This window comes from Hypanus sabinus, chromosome 13 (assembly GCF_030144855.1).
Source record: "Hypanus sabinus isolate sHypSab1 chromosome 13, sHypSab1.hap1, whole genome shotgun sequence".
In the NCBI taxonomy this organism is placed as follows: Eukaryota; Metazoa; Chordata; class Chondrichthyes; order Myliobatiformes; family Dasyatidae; genus Hypanus; species Hypanus sabinus.
Window position 1 is genome coordinate 2,989,626 of NC_082718.1, and position 17,815 is coordinate 3,007,440.

The following is a 17,815-nucleotide window of genomic DNA, read 5'->3' on the forward strand; positions in this document are numbered from 1 at the left end:
CTCTGTTATTTTACCATGCATTAGGGTGAATCGCATGAAAAGCAAACTGGGTGGCTGAGATGCATTAAAGCTATCCCTGAGCTGAGTTACTGAGCAGCTCAGCATTTCTGGGAAGTATTGTGCCCTGACACTAAATGTGCAACAAGAAAGAACCTTGTCGATTTAATTCATTATCTAAATTTGCTCACAGTAGATATATGGGTCCAACTTGTCTCACAGCTCTTAATGGCTTTTTAAAAATACAAATCATCAATTTAACCTTCACAGGACAATTAGCTGCTAATTGCAAACAAGAGTTCAAAACGAACAGAATCTTCTTAACTAGTTTATGTTACCTGTCTCTCTCTCTTCCCCCTCAGTTCCCTTGATGTTGAAAATGCTGACAAGAATCACCCCTTAAAATCTTTTAAATCCAAGCATATAACCCCACTTGTGTACAAAGAAAGAAATTGCAGTTTGTAGCACTGGTGATGCAATGTCATACAATACACAGCACCTGGTCAAGATGGAATAACTGGCCATGTGCTCAGGGTCTGGGCAGGGCAGTTGGCTGGGGTCATCACGGACATTTTCAATCCGTCCCTGGCCTAGGCAGTTGTCCCCACAAGCTTCAAGATCGCCATCATTTTGGCAGTGCCGAAGCATTCCGCTGCCAAGGGCCTGAATAACTTCCACCCATTTGCACTCACCCCCATCACTGCAAAGTGCTATGAGAGACTGGTTCTATCACATCTGAAATCCTGTCTGTCCACTACCCTGGATCCCCATCAATTTGCCTATTGCACCAACAGGTCAACACAGGATGTCATCTCCATGGCACTTCATTCTGCCCTGACCCACCTGGACAGCCCCAACTCTTACATCCAAGTGCTGCTCATTGACTTTAGTTTGGCATTCAATACTGTGACCTTCTCCAAGCTGATCGCCAAACTTCACCAGCTTGGTATCAGCTCATCCCTCTGCAATTGGACCTTGGACTTTATGACTAACAGACCCCCAATCTGTTAAGTTAGACAACCTCTCCTCCTCCACTCTCACCCTGAACACCAGCATGCCTCAATGCTGTGTGCTGAGACCTCTTCTGTATTCCCTTTTCACCTATGACTGCATTCCTGTACATGGTTCTAACTCCATAATCAAGTTCGCAGATGACACCACGGTGATTGGCCTGATCAGAGGGGATGACGAGATGGCCGACATGGACGAGGTCCAGCACCTGGCCGCGTCGTGTGCCGACAACAACTTGGCCCTTAACACCCAGAAGACCAAGGAGATCAATGTGGACTTCAGGCATGCTAGCAGCCACACTCACATCCCCATCTACATCAACGGAGCTGTAGTGGAGCATGTATCAAGCTTCAAATCCCTTGGTGTCCACATTTCCGAGGGTCTCACCTGGTCCCCGAACTCCTCCATCCTGATCAAAAAGGTGCAACAGCGCCTTTATTTCCTGCGGAGCATCAAGAAAGCTCACCTCTGTCCCAGGATACTGACGGACTTTTACCGCTGTACCATTGAGAGCATACTCATCAAATGCATCTCAGTGTGGTACGGCAATTGTCCCGTATCAGACTGCAAAGCACTCCAGCGTGTGGTGAAAACTGCCCAGCAGATTATCGGCACCCAATTGCCCACCATTGAGAACATCTACCATAAACACTGCCTGGGCAGGGCGAAAATTATTATCAAGGATGCATCTCACTCTAACCATGGACTTTTTATTCTCCTCCATCTGCTCCCACACCAGCAGGCACAGGAAGAGTTTCCTCCCTGAGGCTGTGACCCTGCTGAACCTCACATCACAGCGCTAAGCAGTATTGTACCCATATTGTACTGTCTCAGTACTTTTATACTTGTGTGCTTTAGCACATGCTTTTTATTCGCAGTTATTTTGTAAATAACACTATTCTTTGCATTTCTGGTTAGATGCTAACTGCATTTCATTGGCTTTGTATCTGTACTCGGCACGATGACAATAAAGTTGAATCTAATCTAATCTACACATCGATGACAAATAATTTACTGACTATAAAATTTAATGGGATAGTCAAGGATGTAAAATGAACTTTGTATTTTGTGACATATCTGGCTTAGCAGGCCCACTGAGCAGCTGCATCTACATCGCTCTCACCTCGTGACTTGCTTATGGAAGTCCGTCAGCTGCTTGTGTGTAACTGTGACAGCACCCCCTGCTGTCTCCTTAGGTAATGACTTGAGTGAGGCTTCTAACCATCTGCAAAATGTCTGGAGGAGGCAAAAATTGTTCAAAGTTTATGGAACTGCATTAAAATACAGCAAAGTTATGGACTGAATATGATTAATATATTTTCTAAATTTTAAGAGACAGGGAGGATAGTTTAAGTTTAAAAAGATTCCCCAGGGTCCAGAGTGATAATGAACACCATTAACTTGGCAAATGCAAGTGCTACCTTAACCCTCTAAACCACTAACACATTGACAAGTGGAAAGGCTAAATGTTATTATTCTTTACAAACCCAGATACAGTACTTTAATAATAATTTAAAAACTTTCCAGTGGGTGTGGAAAAAGCAAGATGGAGCCAAGTTGGGGGTGGGGGGGGGGGAGAAGAGAAGGTGAAGGTGGAGACAGCTATCAGAAGGTGATGATCACAAGTGCTAGAAACTGATAAGTAATGAAGGTGATAACAAGAACCATAAAGGAGAGATAGGGTGCAAATGAAATCCCATTCCACTCTCAGTCATGATGCTGCTTCACCTGCTGAGTTCCGCTAGCAGCTTGGTTTTATTTCCTCGCTCCACATTGCGACAACTGTGATCTCCAGTATACATGCACTTTTAGTCTTTGGCATAGTTTCTTGGAAGTATCATTAAACCAGATATGACTGATAACCTGGAAAGCTCCAAACACTTAGCAATGAATTGGGAAGGGTTTAATGTTTAACTTGACTGGCCCAGCTCCTCCAGAATTACAAGACGATACATTTCTCATACCTCATATTCTGATGATACAAGGAGGCCATTGAGCCAACTTTCTCATCAGTCCTTTTCTCCAATTATATCCCTCAACCTGGCGTCCACAGACCCTTGCTTAAATAGTATTGGTCCATAGCATAAAAAAGGTTGGGAACCCCCACTCTAACCCAATCACTTACCCCATCAACTCTCCAGCTGCCTACCAATATAAGTAGCAATTTACAGTAGTCTACTAACTGCTACCAATTTTTTGTGTTCTAGAAGAAGACCAGAGCACTTGCAAGTATGTACAAACTCCACTAAGACAGTACCCCGAAGTCAGATTGAACCCAGGTTGTCAAAGCCGGGTGCTATATGACAAAACAGATATCTTAGTTGTGCTGAAGCCCGATTCTTCTTCAGGTGCAAACATTTGAACTACACATTTGTCCCTAAAACCATACCGAGGCCAGAAAATCCACCCCATTACCTAATGAGTTGGAATGAAAAATCTTTTTGGCTGACCACATGTGTACTGCTTGAAAAGCTGAACTGTCCAGTAGGAAACGGACAATTATGCAAAGCTACCCAATTCAGCAAGTACCTGCTAATGTGAAGAGAACAGAGAAGCTAGATCATTCTCTAGTTTAGGAGGAAGGAGGAAGATGCTTAGTATCCAGGGATAGACTTACAGTATTTTTAAATGTTAGGAGAAAGTTTTTATATTTAGTGAACTGCTCTGATTTGGAGTGCACTGTCTGCATAGATGGTGGAGGTAACTTGGAAAAAGAAACATGACAGGAGAAAATTTTAAAATCGCCAAAATATAGGCAGGGAAAAGCCAAAAGTGAGACTAATTGTATTTTAGTAGTCAAACGGTTTCATTCTGTGCTGTAAATTCTGAGACAATGCAATCTTACTTGATGGTTACCCAAAGGGAGGGAAGAAGTTGCCCACCATCACCCACACCATGGCTGCCCTGTGCAACCCCTCCATTCCTATGTCAGTTTAATAGATAGAGTGGAACCTTACCGCTCTGTCAATCTGCATTATTTCCCACATAACCTCCGCTAGATCTGGTAGGGTATATGGGGGCAGGCAGAAGCACACAGCTTGAAGAAGCTGATTGACCAGCTGCTGTCCGTGCTGGGCCAGCACTTGCTTGATCAAACCCTCTCGCAGTTCAAAATCATCCTCGTGCTGTGGAAACAGGACTGATTACTTTATTTTGTTCTGCCACCAAAGTGAGGTTATTATACAGCTGTGGTTGTATCTGCAAACTCTTAAAATTAGGAAATTTTCTTCTGGGCGTGTATTCTTTATTACAGAATCAGGTTTAATATCACCAGCATATGTCTTGAAATTTATTAACTTTGCAGCAGCAGTACAATGCAATACATGACAATAGAGGAAAAAAAGCAGGAAATTAAAAGAATGTAGTGAGGTAGTGTTCATGGATTCAATCTCCATTCAGAAATCAGATGGCAGAGGGGAAGAAGCTGTTCCTGAATCATTGAGTGTGTGCCTTCAGGCTTCTGTACCACCTCCCTGCTGGTAGCAAAGAGAAGAGGACATGTCCTGGCTGGTGGGGCATGATGGACACCACATTTCTGAGGAACGGCTCCTTGAAGATGGCCTGGATACTACAGAGGTTAGTGCTCATGATGGAACTGGCTAATGGCAAATAAATCTGGAGAAAGGGTCAACTAGTCAAGAACTAGTTCTGTGGACAATACCATTTGGGTTTTATTAGATTTCTGTAAGATGAATGACTATTGTTGAGAGTGTTTGGTTTCAGTATCTTTTATGGATGAGGTTACCATTTGCAAAGTTAGCATTAACCCCCCCCCCCCACACCCATTGCCCTTGAGAAGGTTGTTGCCAGCCACCTTTCTGAACCTCTATGGTCATTCAGTGAAGGTACTTCCACAGTGAAGTTGGCAAGGCCTCAGTGACAAAGAAGCAACAGCAATATATACCAGAGACAAGATGTTGTATGACTTAGAAGAAACCTGCAGATAGTTGTACTTCCAATGTCCCTGCTATTCTTAATCTCTTTGGTGGTGGGGTTGTGAATTTGGGAGAACTAGTCTTTAAGAGAAAATGCTGTGCATTCAGTAGATGACATACACAGCAGCCATAGGTATACTAGTGGAGGAAGGAGTGAATACACTGGGAAATGTTTGTCTGGATACCAGAAAAATACTTTTTTCAGCAACATCATGGGATCACTAACATTACATGAATAGACAATCAGTTACAACTTTATCATGTGATGGAGCTTCTGAGTGCAACCCAATTAGAGTTTGTGAACTCAAATCAGTTGTGTTTCTGACTTACATCTTTAGCAACCCCTGTGTGGATAAGATCCCGCAAGAATTTCATGATACTGCAGTTAGCGTCCCGATGGTCGAGGATAACAGCTGCGATAGCACAGTTCAATATATGAATGATGATTTGACTTTGGAGGAGTGTAGTTGGACTCCGTTGAATAAACCTACATAGGAGAAAAATCAAAACAGAATAAAGAAGTACTTGAAATTAAGTAGTTTTGGACCTCAAATCATAAAGTTGGATTAAAGGCACTGGAGAAGTTGCAGGGAGAAAAAAACTTTATAAGAATGAGATGGTATAATCATCAGAAAAGAGAGTAGGTGGGGCACTTTTCCCTACAGAACCAAGGGATGTACTAGAAATGGTTACAGATATCAAAACAGAGTTTACAAGGGCAGGCATATTTATAAGGGGATCCCACAGTGTTAGTTGTGGGTCACACTAATACTAGGAAAAATATGACAGAATCACATAATAATTCACTTAAAAAAACTCAGGACAAAATACTTTGCTTAGGTCATGATTAGAATCTGGAGTATTCAGGAAGTCAGAATAAATCGCACCGATGCATTTAAGGGGAAAGATATACAAATTGGAACAGCTTCACCGGTTAATTCCACAGCGGCCTATGTCATTAACAGAGGATGAATGCTGCAGCAAAACCTTGTAGAAGAGATACCTTCCTGGAAAAGGACAACAAACAAGGCAACTATGTAAACCCACTACAGTAGTGAAATAGATTCCTCAATGTACCTGGTTGCCAGGCGGAAAAGATCGTCCACTGTGTCTGGGTGATCCCGAAGGCCATTTGGTTGTTCAAGAAGCTGAAAAGTTGGCATACACAAGGCCTGTAAAGAAAGACATCCAGAAGAATGTAACTGTTTCCTGTGCGCCCACAGAGGGTAGATCAACACTGGAATTGCCATCTGCTTTATTGCTTTCAACCTCGAGATACTAAAGGATATCATCTCAGGGTTCCAATTCTAGAGGGAAATCTGGATAGTAATTGCAGGTGGGAATGCCGGCCAATGTTTCCCAGTCTCTCACAAAATGATTTGACATCCAAACAAAAACAGCAGCTTTGCCAACCCCTCCACTTAGATCAACTAACCCTGCACTACCCGGAATTGGACCTGGTATTTTCAGGACTCCAGGTGCCAATATAACTGCAGGCATTGTGCCTTCAAGTTAATAATTTTCACTATAAAATCCAGCATCAAGTATTTACCTTCTAGAATGTCAACTTTTATTTTGTTTGCATTTAGTTTGTTTGAGCATTCAGTGCTCATATCAGATTTCCTTCCTTACAAACATTACCAGGATGAGTGCAATGTCGAAGCACCAGCACATGCCCTTGACTCATTTCCTTCCTGAATTTGTTCATATCAGAGAAACTGTATGTAAGATGAGGGGAGGTTTGACAGAGGTATATAAAATTATAAGAATATAATTTATATAAAATTATAAACTTTAAATTATAATTTTAAAATTATAAAATTCAAATTAATAAAAAATATAAAAGCAATATAGAGGTAAATGAAGATATAACATTATGATGGGTATAGATAGAGTGAATGCAAGCAAGCTTTTTCTACTGAGGCTAGGGGAGAAAAAAAAACAGTGGTCCTGGGTTAAGGGTGAAGGGTGAAAGTTTAAAGGGAACATTGGGGGGGGGGCTTCCTCATACAGAGAGTGGTGGGAGTGTGGAATGAGCTGCCAGATGAAGTGGTAAATGCAGGCTCACTTTTAACATTTAAGAAAAACTTGGACAGGTACATGGATGAGAGGGGTATGGAGGGTTATGGGCCAGGTGCAGGTCAGTGGGATTAGGCAGAAAAATAGTTCGGCACAGTCAAGAAGGGCCAAAAGGCCTGTTTTGGTGCTGTGATGTTCTATGGTTCTATGAGAAACTATTTCTTCTGGTATGAACTTCCAGCAAACTGACAGTCAGAGTGAAAGTAATACACGTATAAAATGCTGGAGGAACTCAGTAGGTCAGGCAGCATCAGTGGAGAGGAATAGAGTCGACATTTCAGGCTGAGGCTCCTCATCAGGACCGAAAGGGGATTTTTCTGACTGCAACACATTCATTTAGCTGTGGTGATTTCAGCTCTCTACACCAAAAAGATATGTTTTTACTGGATGAACCCTAGCAGAGGAACAAAGCTGTGATACAACATGTTCCTGAAGTTGAGAGATGCAAATAACAGGGATCAAATCAAATATTAACAGTTGCATGATACTGAGGACACAGAGCATTTCACAGGTATGTATCTCTCTAGCTTAACCGTCAGTACTTGAAACTTGATCAGGAACCCAATGCTACAAAAGTTTAAACACTTACTTGCCTTTCAAAGGACAGTGGACAATACCAATAACATTATAGTGACTTGAACACCATATAATTGCTGAGGTTCATCAAAGAAAGTTCCACACTAAGTCACACAAGCACATACCAGAACAGGTAACTGTGGTCAGAAAGGGACAGTTCAAGCAGTGCCAAATTGGAGGAAAGTTGTTGAAGGGATGGGGGAGAGAGGTCAGCTCTAATACAGTTAAAAACACATTGCCAATGTTAGATGTGATGAAAATACAGTAAGTAGTACATGGTGCCCAGCCCAACTAACCATATTTATATCAAAAATATACCACTTCCTGATGTTCTCAGCCAAGTCTTTCATGGAGTCCAAGCTCAGCAACAGAATTGTTTCTTACCTGCACCATGTCTAGTAATCCCTGCCGGCATCCTTCCTCCATTCCATATTCATCAACCAGAATACTGCCGAGGTAGAGAAAGCAAGAATGTGGGTGTACTCGATACACGTTCACCATCTACACAGGAAGGCAAAATTAGAAAATGTAAAGGATATGGTAACCAACACTGCTCTCACCACCACAGCCTGGAATACTCAATGCCCACTTCATTAGGTACACCTGCCCATTAATGCATACATCATACATTGCGTGGCAGAAACTCAATGCATTGAAGCATGCAGAAATGGTCAAGAGGTTCAGTTGTTGTTCAGACCAAACATCAAAATGGGAAAGAAATTTGATCTTTGGACTTTGACTATGGAATGACTGTTGGTGCCAGATAGGGTGGTTTATTTTGTATTATGCAGAAAGAAGCCTAATCTCTGGAGGTGATTGAGAGGTGACTTTATAAGAACATTGAACAACAGAAAGCACAGGAAAGCTAAATCTGGAAAGAGTGTTGCCTGCAGGCAATACTCTTCAGTACAGGTCTTTCAGATATCCAAATATTTCATTACGACATTACACAGAGAGAAAAAAAAATGCTGCTTGGTAAACATCACAATTGAGTTCTTCATCTTAATTAATTTATTTTAAATTAGGGATGTAGTGCAGAACAGGCCCTTACAGCCCTGTGATCCGTGCTGCCAGCAAACCACCAAGTTAACCTCAGCCAAATCCAGCGACAATTTACAACGACCAATTAACCTACTAACCAGTACATCTTTGGACTGTGGGAGGAAACCAGAACACCTGGAGGAAACCCATGTGTTCACGGGCAGGACCTACTGACCCCTTACAGCTGACATCGGAATTGAACTTCAAACTCCTATACCCCAAGCTACAACAGCATCGAGCTAACTGCTACACTACCACAGCACCCAAATAATACTTTCATACACAGCTTTTCGGGTGATGTACAGTGCAGCTTTAATATGATTAAAATACAGTGATACAACTCCTGGCTAATGAAGAGAACTGTGATTCATGCGTCAAAAAGCTTATCTCATTGAAATCCTTTATAGTTTGGAAAGGTAGGTGTAATATCACCCACAATCTATGTACAATTAAGAATAACTGGAACACTGAGAATGGTCTGGTCTGCCTCTCTTTTCTCAATGAGTCAAGCAGGCTAACATATTGTAAATTGCATTAAATCAAGTCATATGAAAATATGTAAAAATGCATTGCTAATTTTGGTGCTGGCATTAATCATATGCCAAGTTCCATTCAACCAACTTTTCCAAGATGTTGCTTCTATAGCACCTGGAAAAATAAATGCACTGAAACTGAATTATTTAACGTTACACCATTACCCTCTGGTGGTAGAAAGAATATTGCAATAGAGCTGTATTTCCAGATATCAGAGATCATTATTGGAATGGTGTGGTTTCTGCAAATAGATCAATCTGAGTGAAGAACTGAAGAGCACCTTGGCTGACTGAACATAATTTCAGGATCACGACTTAGGGACCCCAATACGCTAGCAGGTATTATCTTCTAAATTCCCTTCCAACACACAAGGTACGAAGAAGACAGTATCTATTTTCAGGCACACCAGGAAAGATAGTAAGTTTCTGGTGTGAAGAAATCATTTAATTTAGAAGTCAGTTATACCTTCTTCTGTTCTCCCCATGTGTGGCTACGTACAGAATGAAGAAGAATATGCCAGTTCTTCTGGAGGTAAATGACATCCTCCAGGAAGGCCAAAAGCTCTCAAGAAACTTGATGCCATCCAAAAAGAAGTCAGCTTGATTGACAGGCCGTCAACCACTTGAAGCATTCATTGTTACAGCACAGAGTGACTACAGTGCACACTCAGTAAAAGATGCACAGCAGCTACTTGCCAAGTTCCTCTCCACATAACGTATTATCTTGTCTTGAAAAAAATGTCAGGTACCAATCTTACATTAGGATTATTGGGCTCAACATAGTAGGATATGATGTCTTTTTTAAGAAGTGGAGACAAAATGTGGTAAAACTGACCAAAAAAAAAAAGAGATAAATTCATCACTCTAACATTTTACTGTCTTTCACCATGAGGATGTACACTGTGTCCAATCCATGACTTATGTACCAACAGGGAACTGCAAAGGTGGTATGTGCCATCATACTAGAGTACCTCAATCAGGGCTTTTCATCATCACTATCCATTAGCACGTTCACCAGAAACATAAACCATCAAAATCAAGCTACGCATGTACCCTACACTGAAATGCAAGAATTTTAAGATACCGACAAAAGCAAGCAAAACATAAACTTTAGAAACCAATCTCCCACTTAGCCACCTCCCCCTGCCCATCAACATCACATTAGAAGTGTTCAAACCCACCCTACCTGAGTGACCAGAGGCTGAAGTAATGCTGCAGAGCCTTTCCCCACACAACGTACAGCAAATCGTAAACACCGGCAGCAGCGCTCCACAATCCGATTGTCCGCTTGGTGTTTGTTCAAAGTTTCAGATAAGACAGGCCAGATCTTTTTCAAAAAAAACAAGAGGTGGTGGTGGGAAATACACTGTATTTACAGAATAAACAACAGAAAACCAAGAACATGGAAATTGCATTGCAGGTTGATCAGCATCAGAGAACCTTATAAACAAAAAAAAACAAATGGAGCGAGAATATGCTATACTGCCTTTCAAGCCTGCTCTGCCATTAAGAACATAGCTGAGCTTCTCCTCAGCACCATTATCCAAAACTACAACCCTCGATTCCTTGAATAACCAGAGTGTCTGAGCCTCCACAATTCCCTGGGGCTGAGAATGCCAAAGGTTCACCAACATCTGAGTGAAGAAATTTGTCCTCATCTGAGTTCTAAATGGCTTACCTTTATCTTTGAGTCCTCAGTCAAGGGAAATACCTTCTCTGCATCAGGTCTTTCAAGTCTGTCGATTTCACTGAACTCTCCTTACATTCTGTATTGCAGAATACAGTACCAGTCTATTCAATCTTTCCTCAAAAGACAACCTCGCCAGGCCTGGAACAAGTCTAAATCATCACCCTTATATTCTTATATTGATGGGCAATGAAGTCTGTCCTTGCCACTGACAGTCTTATACCTACGTGGACAGAGAATTACAAGTACAATGCTGAGATACATCCCAGGATGTACAAGGACACATCATCAGTGATGTAACCTGGGGTCATTAGGTGTTTCGAGTCTTTGAACATCAGACTCTGTCGCCCAGATGACCCAGCCAGCATTGATCAGGCCTTGACTTGTGATCCAGCAGCATTAGTCCATGGGTCACACTTCGTGATCCATAGGCATCCGGAGACTCGCTCAGCAGCCTCTCTGACAGTCCTGATGGCTCTTTTCTTTGCAGTCCCCTTAATGCTAAGGAGAAAGCAGGTTCTGCACAGTGAGTAGCCAGCAAAACCTTTACACCCCACTTCTATAGACTCCCACTGGTCCCTGCACTCCTGTCTCTGGCTCTGCTCGATCATCTCTTGGTATTAAGCTTTCTTACACTCAAAAACTTAACCACCTGCTTCGAGTTTGTGACCATGTCAGACCTCAGGAATGATGATGTGATAAACTCAAGGAACTTTAAATACGATGAAAAGGTTGGTTAAGAGATATTATGAAAGTGGAGTTGAAGGATATGACAAAAAAGAGTAAATGATAAACACGAGAAATTCTGCGGATGCCAGAGATCCACACAAAATACTAAAGGAACTCGAGCAGATCAGGTGAGACCTGCTGAGATTCTCTAGAAGACTGAAAGACTGGATTGAGAGACAAGTTGAGAGAATCAGGTGAAATGATGAGCATGTTTAATGAAATGAATGCAGTTCACTCAGCCCAGTCCTTCCCAAACAAAACCAATGTCAGATGTTCTCCCCATGGGCAAGGACTGAGGTAAGGGAAGGAGTCATGAATAGCTAGCTGATCTGCAAAACCACTGCTCATATTTTGCAGCTTCCTATTTGAAAGGCTCAGTTTCTTGTGAATACACCCAGCTGTCAGGAAAGCCCTCTTTGGTGAAAGAGCACAAAAATCATAGGAATTTGCTATCACTGCATTAAAAACAATACAGAATCCATTCTTGCAAAATACTGGGTGCAAGTTCACACTCGGGATTATTTACTTCACTCTGCCTTCTTATTGGCTTGGTATGCAGAAAAAAAAATCAAAACATGCCAGGCTGCTGCAAAAACGGGATGACTGATGTCCATTAGGAAAGTAAATCCCTTGCCATTGTCCAAACCAGACTTAATAGCATATATGCCTTCCCTAGTCAGATCATTGGGAATAAAATTTAAGTCATCTTGCAGCTGCATAAAGCTTTAGATACATATGGACATTTAGGTACATATGCAGGATGCACAAAAGGTTTATCAGGATGTTGCCTGGGTTGGAGTAGATTAGCAATAAGAGGAGGTTAGACAAACTTGTGTGTGCTGGAGCACCAGAGGTCAAAGAACAATCTGATGGAAGTATATAAAATTTCAAGAGGCATAAGAGACACAGACAAACACGAGGAAATCTGCAGATGCTGGAAATTCAAGCCACACACACAAAATGCTGGTAGAACACAGCAGGCCAGGCAGCATCTATAGGGAGAAGCGCTGTCGACGTTTTGGGCCGAGACCCTTTGCCAGGACTAACTGAAAGGAAAGATAGTAAGAGATTTGAAAGTAGGAGGGGGAGGGGAAGATTCATAATGATAGACCGGAGGGGGTGGGGTGATGCTGACAGCTGGAAAGGTGTTTGGCAAACGGGATACAGAGCTAGAGAAGGGAAAGGATCATGGGACGGGAGGCCTAGGGAGAAAGAAAAGGGGAGGGGAGCACCAGAGGGAGATGGAGAACATGCAGAGTGATGGGCAGAGAGAGAAAGAAAAAAAGGGGGGGGGGGGGAGAGAACAAAAACTAAATATATCAGCGATGGGGTAAGAAGGGGAGGAGAGGCATTAACAGAAGTTAGAGAAGTCAACGTTCATGCCATCAGGTTGGAGGCTACCCAGCCGGTATATAAGGTGTTGTTCCTCCAACCTGAGTGTGGCTTCATCTTGACAGTAGAGGAGGCCATGGATAGACATATCAGAATGGGAACGGGACGTGGAATTAAAATGTGTGGCCACTGGGAGATCCTGCTTTCTCTGATGGACCGAGCATAGGTGTTCAGCGAATGTCTCCCAGTCTGCGTCAGGTCTCACCAATATATAAAAGGCCACACCGGGAGCACCGGACGCAGTATACCACACCAGCCAACTCACAGGTGAAGTGTCGCCTCACCTGGAAGGACTATCTGGGGCCCTGAATGGTGGTGAGGGAGGAAGTGTAAGGGCAGGTGTAGCACTTGTTCTGCTTACTAGGATAAGTGCCAGGAGGGAGATCGGTGGGAAGGAATGGGGAGGGGGGGGGAATAAATGGACAAGGGAGTTGCGTAGGGAGCAATCCCTGCAGAAAGCAGAAGGGGGGGGGAGGGAAAGATGTGCTTGGTAGTGGGATCCCGTTGGAGGTGGCGGAAGTTACGGAGAATTATACGTTGGACCTGGAGGCTGGTGGGGTGGTAGGTGAGGACAAGGAGGACCCTATCCTGAGTGGGGTGGTGGGCGGATGGAGTGAGGGCAGATGTGCGGGAAATGGGAGAGATGCGTTTGAGAGCACAGTTGATGGTGGAAGAAGGGAAGCCCCTTTGTTTAAAAAAGGAAGACATCTCCTTCGTCCTGGAATGAAAAGCCTCATCCTGAGAGCAGGTGCGGCGGAGACAGAGGAATTGTGAGAAGGGGATAGCATTTTTGCAAGAGACAGGGTGGGAAGAGGAATAGTCCAGGTGGCTGTGAGAGTCTGTAGGCTTATAGTAGATATCAGTAGATAGGCCGTCTCTAGGGATGGAGACAGAAAGATCAAGAAAGCGGAGGGAGGTGGCAGAAATAGACCAGGTAAATTTGAGGGCAGGGTGAAAGTTGGAGGCAAAGTCAACGAGCTCAGCATGCATGCAGGAGGCAGTGCCAATGCAGTCGTCGATGTAGCGAAGGGAAAGAGGGAGGCGGATACCCGTATAGGCTTGGAACATAGACTGTTCCACAAAGCCAACAAAAAGGCAGGCATAACTGGGACCCATGCGGGTGCCCATGGCTACACCTTTGGTTTGGAGGAAGTGGGAGGAGCCAAAGGAAAAATTATTGAGAGTAAGAACTAATTCTGCTAGACAGAGGAGCGTGGTTAGGTCTGGAATCCAAAAAGAAGCGGAGAGCTTTGAGACACAGTCTTTTTTACATAGATAGTCAAGGGCCTAATTGTGAGGTGAGAGAGGGAGAGGGAAAATTCAAAGGAGATGTACAAGGGAAGTGTGTTTCTGTGTGTGTGTCTGTTTGTGTCTGTGTGTGTGAGTAACATTTTTTTTATAAGCATAGCGAGTTTCAAGTGCCTGGAACAGGGAGGTGGTGGACACAGATACAATAGTGAAGCTTAAGAGGCATTCAGACAGATACGTAAGTGGGGAACAGACTATCTACAGGCAGATGGATTAGTTTAAATTGGCATCATGGTAGGACAAAGGGCTTGTCGCTGCACTGTACTCTTCTATAATTCTAATACATGGTGTATGTTTAAACAAGAAATCCAGAGTACATACAACAATAAATGTGGCTAGATGTCATTAAAAGAACTCAAGAGTTAAATGTATTAATTATCCTGTTCTCGTGAATTATACATACTTATCTCATTGCAATACCTGAATGGCTGAACCCAAGGATCTGTAATGCTCAAGTGAACTAATTACATGTACATTCAGTATCTGATCAAATGCCTGATTGCTGGGGCATTGCTTCTTTTACTCAAATACAGATTTAAACTTGAGAGAGAAGTAAAATGTTGCTTTATCAAGTAAAAACACCAACTGTTATTCTGTGAATATGTCAATCTGTGCAAGTAGTAGTCTTCAAATCAATGCCTCAAAGAGAAACGTGTAGTGTGAGTGTTAACTGACCAGGATCTGACAGCTCCCCTATCCACTTGAATCAGTAATCAGGCAGTCAAGCAAGAGCTTTGGTTCAGTTTCTTATCAATGGGAAGGAACTTCAACTGTGTGGCTCTCCCTCTTGGAGATGTGTTTTAACCTGTGACTCAGCTGAATAGCAAGAAAACTGCAGGGTTAGTTCAGATTAATTTAATTAAATCTAATAAAAACACTTTCTGGAAGATAATGGATCAATATTTGCTAGTGTGAACAACCTCAGCTCATTACTGACCCAGGAGAAAAGCCTGAACTTTTTTTTCTGCCTGTAGAACTCCAGGTGTCAACTGGCTGGTGAACTCCCACTTGACAGCAGGGTGACATAGGCCAGGAAAAACACAGCCACTTAAGCAAGTCTCCTATTTAGCTCATTATTATCATATCTGTCAAAAACACAAATGATTTATCATCACTTTTGAATAATGAAAAATTAAAGGTTAAAAACTTGTTAAAAATAAAAAAAAATCTACCTAAACTGTCCAAAAGTAAGTTCCCTGGTACTTACTCTATTTCTTTGTATGCAAGTAAATGGAATTTCTGACAATACCAAATCTAAACAAACAAGGGATGCCACCCAGGTAAATCACAACAACTCTGTATTCCCACACTGAGTTTCAGATCACAATTCCATGTGGAAAATCATTAACAGGTGAGACCATTCAGTTTGGGATTTCCATACGCAACTATGGGACTAATAGTTGATTGTTCTTATAAGGATAACACATTTCTCTGCTGTATCTACCTCTGTGAGTTGGCATTTATTGAAACCAAGCAAAAGTAAATGCATCAATAGTTCTCTGCATAACAGCAAATGAAATAGAATAGAAAACATACATTCATTGGAAAACTTGAGCCACTAGTATCAGAGATCATTGGGTGTGGCGTGAGGATAAACATAAGAAACAATGCCAGAAGTGTTTCATTTTGTCTCTCTAGCTCACTCTACCATTCAATAAGAAACTAGATGACCTTTTACCTCATCATTACTTTCTTGCATTTATTCCATATCACCCATCTCTTTATATTCACAGCCTTCTTCAGTAGAGACTGCCAAAAATTTAGCACTGACAACTGAAGAAATTATTTTCTCTTTTCTGAACAGACTAGTCTTTAGTAAAATAGTTTCACATACCTCAGGAGAGGTAAGCATCAATTCAGCACTAACTGCAACCTATACCTTTCAATGGGATCGTCTCTCATTCTTCCAACCTCAAGAGAGTATAGACTTAGTATGTTGAATCTCGTGCAGCAAAATCTGCCATATCAAGTATCAGTGCAATCCCTCTAATGCAAGAATAGCATTCCTTGGGTAGAAACGAGAGGGATATAGAGTATTCTAAACAGTCTCATGTGCGCTCTGTATAATAGGAGCAAGATGTCTCTACTCTGACATACTCAGGTTAAAAGGACCGCAGGCTGGACAAGGACTTGCCTTTGATATTGTTACTAATGCAGTCCAAGTTATGAAGGCATTACTAAATGGTGTTGGATAGGTGAAATATGATGATAACAGAACAGCCAAATTATGCTCCAAGTTGCCATAGATTACCTCAGAGGTGAAGGTTTTGGTCTTCTATGTGGAAGAGTTGTTGATTTGTGAGGTGCTGCAGAAAAGTTGCTGTAGTTCACTAATAGTCTACTGGACAATTAAGCCAAAGCCCTTCAAATTTATCTGCATCTACAAGTCAAATTAAAGGCACCTGGCTCTGTGATGTTGATACAACCAAGATTCAATGAAAGGAATACAGTAATAACAAGAATGGGCATGTCAAACCACCGTCTTTCCTACCAATTTATGAAGTAAATTCCAACGTGAGGTTTGACATGGTGGTGGCAGATGTGTGGGGGTTAGAATGAAATGTCAAACAACCCAAAAACATATCCATACCCCAACAAACGACTCACCCATCAGTAGCACTGACCGTGCTGTTCTGACACATGCACTTACTTCATGTATCACCTTCTGACATGGATGCGTCTGTCCGTTTTCAACAATAGGATTTGTGTGTCTGAAAATGCAATAAATCATTAACATAATTCATATTACACACAAAAATACAAGGCAAAGTAACTCAAGCTTTCTTCACCATTAAATGACAACTTCACCTACTAGAAGCTAACTTTGCTCCAGATCCTCAATTAAATTAGGAATATTCTGATCACCTTTTCCTATCATTAATCTTTGTTAACCACAGTACAACACCCTCAGATTTCAAATCTGCAAACTAGCTGAGCACCAACTGTATATAGATGCTTCACAATTTCATTCTTTCATGACCTGTCCCTAACTTTTTAGATTGGAGACCCAACAACCAATAAAAATAGTTTCTCTCCATTTACTATATTGACTTCCTGTCATATATTATGTTATATTAAAATACCCTTTTAAATCTTTACATTCCATGAAGTACAACCCTGTTATCTTCTGGAATTAGATACAGGTGTCCCCCGTTTTTCGAACGTTCGCTTTACGTCAACTCACTGTTACGAAAGACCTACATTAGTTACCTGTAGCAGAAGGTGTTTTCACTGTTATGAAAAAAGGCAGCGCACGTGCCTAGCAGCCAGGCTCCTCCCCCGGAACTGCATTCTAGCTGGCACTGATTAAACACGTGCCTGTGAGCATCTGTGCTTTATGTCGATTTATTTTGTGCATCCGTTAGCAAGATGAGTTCTAAGGTATCGGAAAAGCCTAAAAGAGCGCGTAACAGTGTTACACTTAGCGTAAAACTAGACATAATTAAGTGTTTCGATCGCGGTGAACAAAGTAAGGACATGGTGAGTTTGGCTAAGGGTTTGTGGAAGTTGACGAAAATGACGTTGAA

At 42.1% G+C, this 17,815-nt stretch overlaps 1 protein-coding gene across 1 annotated transcript in view; it reads right to left on the reverse strand.

The window, feature by feature from the left end:
- tnpo3 (transportin 3) overlaps positions 1-17,815 on the reverse strand; it is a 76,276-nt gene that overhangs the window by 21,652 nt on the left and 36,809 nt on the right. Inside the window, exons 15-21 of the mRNA XM_059987002.1 lie at positions 16,939-16,999; positions 10,359-10,499; positions 7,983-8,099; positions 6,021-6,115; positions 5,274-5,430; positions 3,966-4,133; positions 2,132-2,244 (exon numbers count right to left, since the gene is read on the reverse strand). Coding sequence (XP_059842985.1) covers positions 2,132-2,244; positions 3,966-4,133; positions 5,274-5,430; positions 6,021-6,115; positions 7,983-8,099; positions 10,359-10,499; positions 16,939-16,999 — 852 coding nt within the window. The remainder of the gene's footprint in view (positions 1-2,131; positions 2,245-3,965; positions 4,134-5,273; positions 5,431-6,020; positions 6,116-7,982; positions 8,100-10,358; positions 10,500-16,938; positions 17,000-17,815) is intronic.